General features: G+C 57.0%; 1 protein-coding gene across 1 annotated transcript in view; it reads right to left on the bottom strand.

Moving 5' to 3' along the window:
- The window catches only part of CAPN15 (calpain 15), a gene marked incomplete at its 3' end in the record, with an annotated part of 12,621 nt that overhangs the window by 943 nt on the left and 853 nt on the right, over positions 1 to 10,825 (bottom strand). Inside the window, 8 exon segments of the mRNA XM_009699315.1 lie at positions 239 to 427; positions 661 to 813; positions 1,759 to 1,884; positions 2,846 to 3,069; positions 5,785 to 5,968; positions 6,212 to 6,420; positions 10,226 to 10,452; positions 10,455 to 10,822. Coding sequence (XP_009697617.1) covers positions 239 to 427; positions 661 to 813; positions 1,759 to 1,884; positions 2,846 to 3,069; positions 5,785 to 5,968; positions 6,212 to 6,420; positions 10,226 to 10,452; positions 10,455 to 10,822 — 1,680 coding nt within the window.

Here is a 10,825-nt window from a genome sequence, read left to right as displayed (position 1 = left end):
CCAGAGGGGGTGGAGCCCGGGAGCGGGACGGCCGATCCAGAAGCCCTCCCACTGCCCTAAGTATCCAGCCCCAGGGACCAGCATGCGTTCAGGGCTTGGGTTTTGGCTAAAACACGAGCAGACCCTGAGAACTGAAGAAATGGTGATGGGGGCCCATCCCTGAGCTCTGCGACCCCGCGGGATGGCACGGGGCGAGAGGGTGATGTGTTTGGGGTTTTTCCTGGGTCGGGGTCACTGCCTGCAGCCCGTGGGCTGCCCAGCTCACCTGCTGCCCTCCTGGAAGAGGGCGAACTCCAGGGCGGCACGCTCCAACACCGTCAGCGATGTCACTGTCACCGGCCCATTGGCCTTGTTGGGGAACAGGCCCTGCACACGCACCTCGTGCCAGTCTGAATGGAGCTTGCAGATATCCACGGAGTCAAAATACCTGTGGGGAAGCTGGGCTCAGCCCTGGCAGAGTCCTCTGCGGTTACACTGCTCTGCCCCCAGGGCCCAGCACGTTGCAGCTCACGCAGTCAGGAGCAGCAGGCACTGGCACCTCACCTGCTCCCCCCTGGGGATGTCCACTCCCGCCTGCCCCATCTTGACCCCCATGTCCCCTTTTCTGTCCCCTGCCTGGCTTCGCGCCCCACAGCCACTGCCTCCTGGGTGCTACCGTACTTAATGAAATCGCTGTACTCCATCCAGAAGACACCCTCGCTGCTGCCATGGGGCATCAGGTCATGGCGCAAGGGAGCCGGCCAGTGCGGCCACTCATCGGACCAGCTGCCGTTCCAGGAGAAGCGGCCCCAGGGGTTTCGGAGCCGCAGTAATCTGGGAGGAAGGGAAAAACGGTGTCAGAGGACCAGGAGGAAGGGGTGCATGAGGAAGATCACCTCTGAGATGCTCTCCCAGCTCTGCAGACCCACCCAGCACCCCGCAGAGGGCACCACGCCACTTCTGCCCCTGCCTTTCAAAGACCTCAAAGAAGCATCCTTCTTCCCGGTGAGGGTGGTGAGGCACTGGCACAGGTTGCCCAGAGAAGCTGTGGCTGCCCCATCCCTGGCAGTGGTCAAGGCCAGGCTGGATGGGGTTTTGACCAACCTGGTCTGGTGGAAGGTGTCCCTGCCCATGGCAGGCGGCTTGGAACCAGATGGTCTTTAAGGTCTCTTCCAACCAAACCATTCTGATTCTATGATTCTATGATGATCCTAGACCAAATTTGCGACCCCCACGGTGGCCGCAGATGCCCTCATCCTGCAGCTCCAGACCTGTTGCAGCTCCTTCTGCCCTTCCCTGCCCAAAGGGTCTCCAGCCAGGGGCTGTGGGGAAGGAGCTCAGCAGGGAAGAGGCTGACATGTGACATGGCTGAAAATGGGGCTCCACACAGCACCCAGGCTGTCGGAGGCAGCACCCGTTTCTATCCCCCCACCCTCCAAAGGTGAGAAGGATGCCCTGACTGCCTCATTGAGTTGAAAGAGCTCAACTCAATCCTCTGCATCTTGCGAGACCAGGTGAACCACTCTGCACCACAGGACATCCCAGAGCAGAGTGGCCCTGGATGTGGAGCCAGTGCCAGGCAAGGACAGCTTATATGACAACAGCACTTATGTGACACTCTGGGATGCAGAAACAGCCCTTGCTGGCCATGGGGGTGGGACACCAGAGAGTCCCTGAAGTCTTGTCCAGCATGCTCTCAATTATCTGTCCCCAGGGTTTCTGCTTGGGCTGTTGGCAGGAACGTCTGCAGTACCACACCAGCCTCCAGCCCAAACTCACCTGAAGCCTTGGACATCCCGCACGTCCAGGATGGAGTAGGCGTGCCGTGGACGGAGACCCATACTCTCATAGGCCACATCGTCAACTTTCATGTTGCCTCCGCCACAGGATGCACCCATGAGGAACCTGCATAGGGGACAGCAAAACCCTCGGTGTCCTGCCGGGCCTGGTATGGGGGGGAAGCTTGTCCCTACCGCTCGAGGTAAGGGATAGACTCCCCCTGAGGAGGCTCCTGGATATTCCCTCTCTGCAACAACACTGGAAACCTCCCCAGAGCAGTGTCCCAGCCAGAGCTCTGCCTGGGCAGCAGTGAGCCCGGGCTCTGTGGCAAGCTTCTCTGAGCAGTGCCCTCGCCTGCAGGGCTGAAAGCTCTGTCCATGCACAGCGGAGCTTTACCCAAACCTCACCCATTTTCTGCCAGGCCCTGGGGTCCTGCCTGTCTCTGATGGCTGGCAAGGCCCAACCACACAGGAAGGCAAGCGGTACGTCTGCCTCCTGCCCAGTCCCAGGCAGCTGGCCCATTCTGCAGGGGTGAGGACAGGCTGTTTGGGGTGGGAGGTCTGCACCAGCCAGGCTTGGGGGGACACCACGTCAGCCTCCCATTTTTTCGGGTTGGCAGGCGCGCCCCTGCCGTCAGCCAGCTCCTCCTGCCAGAGTGATGAGCAAGAGGTCTTTGCTTTTGCTTTGTCTCCTATAGAGTGCCTATAGTCAAGGCCAGCAAAGATGCCACGTATGGGTGGGAGACACATGCAGGGTCTCGTACTTAACAATACAAAAAAACTCAAAGCAAAGCAAGTGGGCTCAATGCCAGCCACTTCAAAACTCCTGCAAGACAGCAGTAAACATGCACAGGGAAGTTCACTAGGATTTTAATTTCATATGAAAATTAAACAAAGGAGAAATTATTTCTTAGAGCTTAGAGGGGGAGCTCCACCAATGCTCCAGATGAATGCCAAGGGTGGTGGACTCCACCCTGGGTAATGCACTAGCCCCTCTCCTCTGAGCCTCTACAAACAAGAGTGGTCCCCCTCGCCCCCCTCTCCAACTGTCCACGCTCCTGCCACGGCACCCTCCTGCCTCGTCTTACCCAGCCTCCTTAGAACTCAGCATTTTGGCCCAGATGAGGTCAGTGTCAATGGGCTCCTCGCGAGGGTTAGTGGAGCTGACCTGCAGCATCAGGCTCTCGCAGGGGGCACCCGTTAGTGTAGCCAGGCCTTCAATAGCACGCCCTGCCTGGAGGGCAAAGTACGAACCATGAAGCTTGGCCAGCGCCTTCTCAATGAGGGCGACCCACAACTGCTTCCTCTGGGCCTGCGGAAAGAGGGAGAAACACGTCACAAGCCGCTCCACGCAGGAGATAGGAAAGCAAAGGCAGCACGTGCAGACAAGGCAAAGCCCCTCTCACCCGCCCCTACCAGCCCTTCTGCTGCGATGGGAGACGGAGAGGTGGGAGCAGCAAGGCCAAGCCACCAGGAGCTTGTCCGCATGAGGCCAAGGGTGACTCCGTTCGCTACCTGCTCAGTGTTTCGTTTGCACAGTTTAATTCCCCTTGGGAAAACGTCCCGCAGCGAACGTCCAAGAGGCCTGCATGCTGACAGAGCTGCACCCTGGGGTGCCCACGCAGTCAGGCTGGCAGGGGTGGGTGTGCAGCTGGCAAGCTAACAGTCCCTTCCTTCTGCTTCAATCTGGGTTTAAAAAGGTTTCATAATGGAAGAGGATATCGAACACATCTGGAACAGCTGCATCGCACACTGTTGCAAACCAAAACCAACACACCTTTGGCGGAGGAGGCTGCCTAGAGCCCACACGGCTGTGGGACCGACTAGGTTTCACCCATGGAACAGAGATACTGTTTCAAAGGCAAGCTCCAAAAACTCCTAGGCAGCCGGGCAAAGTCCTCTACTCCAGCACAGGGCCAGTGGCAAGATGTAATTACAACATCCAAGTTTCGCAGGGGGGAAACTCCCCCTGGAGTTACTTTGCTCTCGTGCCAGGCTATTGCTCTTGCCATTGCTAGGCTGATTATGGATTCAGAAAGAAATGCAGAAGCTGCATTAATGCACTCGGGGGTTTGCAAAGCCTCCATCGGCCACGGCAATGCAGGCTCAGGGCGCAGCCTTTACCACTATGTCCAAGTCACCGTCGTAGGTCCTCAGCGTGCCCCAGGATGCCATCACTGGCCATGCTTTACCTCTCATCCTGGGCATGCTGGGGCTAGGGGGGAGACCTCCAGCCTCCGTCCCAGCCCTTGCCTGCAGCGAGGAGGCAAAGAGGAAGGTGTGTGGGGGCAGAAGGCAAGGACACATTTGCTGGTCTCTGCGTCCCCCGCAAATCGGGTTCGGTACCCCGAGCTTGGAGGGCAGCAGGGGCCAAGCCCTGGTAGGCTGTGACTGTGTGCGACTCACAGATGGCAGCCAAGAGCTGGCAGAGGAAAGGAGAGCAGCGAAGGTTTCCTCCCGGTGGGTAAAGCAAGCTTACAAGTGCTTTGCACTGGTTTTTGAGTTCCTCGCTCAACAAAACCCATGTTGTTTCTTTCTGCCTGAGCTGCAGCCAGGGAGCTCATACAAGAGCCTGATTTTTCGTTATTTTTAAAACTCTCTGGTTTTCCTTCTTTAGCCCCCACATCCAGCTCAGGCAGCTAAACACCTTCAATTGAAACCCTTCAATCTTAAAGAAAAAAAGGCAGACTTGAAATTTGTAAGAGGAAAGATGGATGGAAAAAAAAAAAAACCCAAGACAGGTAAATCTTATGCTGAAAATAAAGAAATGGATCTGGATCCTCTCTGTCTACCAAGAGGCAAAATGTAGACACAGATTCCTTCTTCCCCTCTCCAAAGCTTCTCCTTAACAGGACCAGCTTCCAGCAGCGCTGGCAATCATTTTGCCCCACTCAGTGCCCCTGGGGAGATCACCCAGGGCAGGCAGTGCCGTACCTGTGCCTGCACAGCACGAAGCCCCTGCCCAGACCCCTGCCCCTCTGCCCAGAGCCAGGGGTAAGCAGGGCTCAGGAGTGCCAGGGCTGCTGCCCCACGAGGCCCATTAGGTCAGATGCAATTAGCAGTTGCCCCAGTACTGGGCCACCTCCACGCTGCGGAGGGCACAGGCTACGGAGCACAGTCAAGCTTTTACCAACATTAAGGTCCCCCAAAAACTTATCTTCAGGCCCCATTTCGCCAGCCAGAGTCCTCTCCTGACATCTACACATGATGCGGTTTGTGGCTGTCTGTGTTTTAAAACAGAGGATTGGGATTTGCAGAACAAAGTCCAACCCAACAGTCCTGGGTCCCTGTCTCCTCCCGATAGTGGCACTTTGTTTTGTTTGGCAGATTTTGCCACCTGAGTTTCAATGAAGACGTTCTCAGTCTCCTTCATGGACATGATCCCAGCAAGTGCCCCTGGGCCTGGCAGGCAGGGCAGGGCAGGGCATAACACGCGGTGACGTCCTGAAGCGGCTGAGAGCTTCGTTAATGCTGGCAGATGCCACCTGAGCGTGCTCAGAGCAACCGGGCACCGGCTCGAAGCAGGCTGATTTGTTGTGCAATCCCCTCCCTCTCCACGGTCCTTCCCTGGCAAAGCCAAGCTGCCAGACCTCCCCGCAGAGGAAAGAAACAGCTTTCCCTCAGCCCCCCGCAGTGCAAAATGCACAGGTTATAATATTTCCCATTTGCTGTGAAGAATAAGGTTGGCTTCCCCTGTCAGTGAAGTGGCTGTGCTACAGGGAGGAGGGAAAAGCAACTGCAAATGAAACTCCTCTGTCGCAGCCTGGAAAACACCAAAAGGGGCCTAAATAGATTTATATTATGGCCTCAAAGAGTTCAGCTGTCTTGAGGGTGCAGGAAAAAGCAGGGTCCTGAGCTGCAAACACCCCATGCAGCACAGAGTAGGGGTCTCACATGAACCACAGCAGTACCTCTTCCCATTGTCTCCATCAGTCCTCTCCTAGGAGAGCCAGGGATGAGCCTCCCCCTGCCCCTAGAGCACTGCCCACCACCTCCTGTCACCCCTCTCCCCCTGAGGGCCGCTGACCTGTGAGAAGAGGAGGTATCCGCACTCATCGCATGGCAGCATGTCATCCACCAGCACTGTGGTCCACGTGCCGTCCTTGCACAGCCGCACCTGGTAGGCACCCTCGGGACACAGCGTCCTGGTGATCATCACCCTCTCCACCAGCCCCGGCCGCTCAGCCAGCACGGCCAGGGCACTCAGGAACCTGCCGGCAGGACGGGACACGCGACGGTCTCAGAAGGGCATGGGCAAGGCAGCTGCCCAGCCACGCAGCACAGGGGACTGTGGTTCGCAGCCGCTTGGTAAGGGGTGAGGCAGAGGATGGGGTACGTGCCTGGGGGTTATAAACGGGTTTGAGTAGGGCTGAGGGGTCTGATCTGGAGCTGGATGAGGCAGGGGGAAAGGAAGAAGAGGCAGGAGGGTGTCAGCCCGGCTCACTCCCCCTTACCAGCAGTTCCCCAGCAGTCCCTGCAGGATATCCGAGGGCCTGGGTGTCCGAAACACCGACCACTTCACCGATCGGTCCTTGAAGATGCTACAGTTGATTTCGTGGGGTCGCAGCCACTGTTTCACCCTCTGCTGCACGCTGTCGCCTTCTGGGAATCCCACGGACTTAGGCCCAGGGTGGAAACTGTCATCTACAAAATTGACTTTGTTCTGCGAGGGTGAAAGGCAAGGAGAGCATCAGTGTGCAGCCATGTGGCGCACAGCTCCCCAGGGCCTCCTGGGACAGGGCTGGCCTGGAAAGCCTCCCACTGCTCCCCAGGAGAGAGAGCAGAGCCCCCAGCCCTCCTGCCCGGCCCCGGCAGCCCCTTCCGACACCATGCAGAGGGGCAAGTCTGCAGCCGGGTGTCTGCTGGCAATGGCACGGATGCATTTTGTGCATCAGGTCCAGTGTTCAGCCCTGCCACAAGCCGGCTCACCTCTCTGGATCTCAAGCTCCAGACCGCGACTCAAATCTGCCTTTTTCTGTTTCGCAGGAACCTCCCTGGGCAGGGACCGTCCCATGCTTTGTCCTGGTGCTAAAAGTTGGACCGTGGGGGACCTTGGCTGCCTTCCTAAGTGGCAAAGCAGGCGAACGGCAAGCCTGCGAGGAGTCACATGGCAAGCAAACGCTCCTCAACCTGAGCCCTCTGCTAAGGGCTGAGTTGCCCAAGCTCCAGAGGGGACATGCTGGGCTTGGCAGGCACATCCACGGAGGATGTTAGGGGCAGCTTTCGCAATTGGATTCAGCCAGACCACAAAGAGGCAAGCAATTCTGGAGTGAGGGTATCCCATCTCCGAGCCCACCTGCAATAGCTGCTGTGTATTAAATACAATAGGATGGACTGAAGGGCAGGTAATGCCGTAGGGATTAGCCACAGAGGCAGGATGGAAGCACAGAACTTCAAGTGAAGAAGGGCGGCTTTTTCAGACAGTTTAACACAGGGTGAAATAAGAACCGGGATTTCTTTGTGACTGTTAATTAAATGAAATTAAATTCTTTCAGCAACAGCCGGCTCTGATTTAAATGAGCATTGATGCACACCAAACTAGTAGTTGTCCTTCCTCTTTCGTTGCAATCCTACGTGAACGCTTTCTACACGGTGCCTCAATTAGCACTTCCAGCTTCTCTTTTGCACAAGGGTGTTTTTCAGCTAATAGATGTCACCGTTCAAATACTGACGCAGGCCAAAAAGGACATGTCCCAGGGTTTGCTGGCTTTCTCAAGGGGAGCATCTGCTCCGTGCAGCTGACAAGCAACTGCCTCTGCTGTATCAGCCAGCAACCTTACCTCGCCACATCCCAGCCTTGCACACTCACCCCTCAGAGTGCAGCCAGGGCTCCCGAGGAACCCGCTGTGCAGGGCCCTGCGGACACAGAGCAAGGCGGCAGCAGTCCTTGGGTCACGGCCTGTGGGCATCACAAGCTTTCTGTCTCCTGTGGAGTCACCACGGTGCTTTTCCAACCACAGAGGTGGAAGAAGCCCTTCAGCCTCCTTGATGTCGTGGCCAGGGTCTCACCAGGGCTGGAACAGCACTTGGGAGGACTGCGGGAGCCTGGACATGAGCCCACGGACCTCACCAGCACGACGATGGAGGCAATGTGACAGCCATAGCAGTGCAGTTCCCTAGCAGCATTAGGAAAGCCTGCCTAACAAGCTAATTACCTTTATACCATGCTGTCTCCCTGCGCATGTTTCTAAACGCTTTAGAGAAGTTGTCACTACCAATATCCCTGTGAGACGGATGGAAAGAGAGGCACGAGAGCTGCAGGGCAGCATCGGAGCAGAGCGGAGAGGAGCAGGTAACTCCTCTCGTGTCTGGGCAGCAATGAGCCTGCTCACAGATGGTGTCAGATGAGGAGCCCTCCTTATTTCTCCTGCAAGATGATAAATCCAAGCATCAGACCTCCTTCGCTCTTCCTGCTCTGCCAACAAGCCCCTTCACGCCGTTCTGGACCACAGACGTGACCTTCTCCGCTGCCACCTCCCCGGTACCGCATGGGCCAAGGAAGGCTGCTGCCTTGCCCCGCATGGCCTCGCTGCCAGGAGTGAACTGTCTGATGGGTGGAGAGGAAGGGAAATAGAGATGGGGTCTCCCCCAGCACATGGAAAAGGTTCTGCAGGGAGAGGTGCCAGGGCATGGCACAGACAGCAAGAGTCCTGGGTTGTCCTTCTAGTTCTGCAGAACGTGCTGATGAGTGTTGTTATTCGGAAAGGGGGAAGGGTGGTTAATCAGAGACAGTGGGATAAGCAAGAGAGGGGACAGAGCAAGACAGGGAAGCAGAAACCCGGTGCAGAGGTAGGTATTGGAAAAGGTCAGCTCTGCTCTCCTCCCAGACAGAAGAGCAAGGGTAAGCTAAAATCTGAGGCCATGCACAGACAAGTGTTGGAAAAGGCACCCCTGGAATAGCGGAGGAGGGAGCACCCACAGCAGGAGCTGGAGCAGAAATCCCCGGCGGGAACAGCGCAGCGAGGCCGGCTGCTCCCTGCGACTTGGGGCAGGGGCACAGCAGGCGGAGGGGAACTTGGCCAGCCTGAGGCACTCCTCGGGGGGAAGGCTGAACAGCCTGTGAAACACCGCGGACAGAAGGAAGCTTGCAGGCTGCCTTACATGCCAGTCTGAACAGGAGCGTTGGTGGGAGGCTGCGGGCACACCAAGAGCAGAGCGTGCACGAGTATGGGAGCAGCACTGTCCCGCCACCGCTGCCAGGCCTTCCCTCGAACCTGCGTTGCTCCTGACCTACCATAAACAGTGTCAGAACAGAGCAGTGATTTAGTTTCAGGGGGGTTTTCAGGAGATGGCCCTCGCTGATTTAATAGCCCGTTACTGCCAGCTTAGCGAGCTGAACAGGCTCAGCCAAGGCTCCGACCGAGAGCTGTGCTGGATGGGGCAAGGCAGACTTCCCTTCTTGGCAGCGGCAAGCTGCTAATTCAACTTGGCTGTTCTCTCATAATTCATCCTTCAGGCCTGATTCCACTGGATGTAACAGATGTTCCCTGCCTACAAAAGAGGCTATTCACTTGCTTAAAAGAGGGGGATACGCAGAATCAGGGTCTCTCTGCTATAAAGACATCCATGTCTGTTAGGATGGACACGTAGCAATTAAAAAAACCCACAACGCCAAAACAGGATCATTCTCAACAGCTTTCCTCCAGAGCCAAATATCTCTGTGGTCCCCAGTCTGCGCAGCGGAGGCACAGACATGGACACACTCCTCAGACCAGGCAGAAAAAGCCTTGTCTGTACGTCAAAATGGGACCACAACTCCCTTTCCATCTGGTCCAGAAGGGCTGGAGGCTTCCCCCAGAAAGAGGGCGGAGAGAGAGCAGCATTCACGGGAATGTCTTATGCCACTCAAGTTAAAAAATGGAGCCATCAGAGCAGTGTTTGAGACTGAAACCCAACAGATCAAACCAGATACTTGACAGTGGGAGAGGAGGGCCCTAGCAGGCGCTTCCCGAGACCCTCGCCTAGAGTCAGGGTACAGCTAAACCTCAGCTGTCCTTCCCACAACAGGGGCGAGCCATTTGCAGCTGCAGCTGTGCATTCACAAACACCAAAACCAAGGCTGCCACGGCCCAGTTCACAGTTCTTGAACACCTCCCAGCCTTCTCCACCCTCGGACAGAGAAGAAGCGGTACCAACTCCCTAAGAATGTCCCCTTCAACCCAGATGTTCTCTCTCACTGATGTAAAATATCACTAGGTTTCAGAGTTAACACTCAGACTTCCTGACCCTTGGACCAGGAGCGAACTGTAAGGGTTGCCTTCACCCCAGAGCTTATCTTGCACCTATTTAAAATATTAGATTTCAGTGTTAACAACCAGCATCCAGCTGCTGCAGGTGAAGATCTCTGGGACCCAAGACCCAGAAGGCTGCTTGCCTGTGCCAAGCGATGCCCTAGACCCAGGGGGGAGGCAGGAAGGGGGCCCCCTCCAAGGGAAGCCAGGGGCAAGACTAATTCAGCAAACACTCACCTCCCGGCAGAAGGTCACGATGTTTTCCCACAGGGCTTTGGCCTCTCCCTCGTCTGTCTGCCGCCTCTTCTCCACGTGCATGCTCTCCCGTCTCTTCAGGGGTTTGAGGCCCTTGCGCTGGGCCATGTACTGCTGCGGGGTATGGCAGGCCACGCAGTGCTTGGCCTTCAGCTCGTTGAGCAAGGTGCAAGCGGGACAAGCCCACTGGCCTGGCCTCTCCTGGCCAAGGGGAAGGGGCGGGCAACCTTGCGGGCGGATGGGGCCCTGCCACCACAGGAGGAGCAGCCGCCCTTGTCACAAGCCCCGCAGTCGGGGCAGCGGGGGGACAGCTCGCCCTGTGTCCCATGCTCCTGGAAGCCATGCAGCTTCGAGGAGCCGCAGGCTTTGCACTTCTGGGCCAGGGTGGGGTTCTTGAGGGTGCACTTGGAACAGGACCAGGTGGTGAAGTCAGGGCTAGAGGGGCTGCAAGGGGTAAATCTCACCGAGTCCCCCACCAGATTGATGGTGTCGCTGCCTTTCTGGGTATTGCAAGCCTCGCATTTGCCAACCCCGGCGGAGTTAAGCAGGGAACAGGAGCTGCACTTCCAGTGGGACGGACTG

This window comes from Cariama cristata, unplaced genomic scaffold (assembly GCF_000690535.1).
Source record: "Cariama cristata isolate BGI_N322 unplaced genomic scaffold, ASM69053v1 scaffold34344, whole genome shotgun sequence".
NCBI classification, from domain to species: domain Eukaryota; kingdom Metazoa; phylum Chordata; class Aves; order Cariamiformes; family Cariamidae; genus Cariama; species Cariama cristata.
The sequence above is the reverse complement of the archived record's forward strand: the minus strand, read 5'-3'. Positions and strand labels throughout refer to the sequence as shown.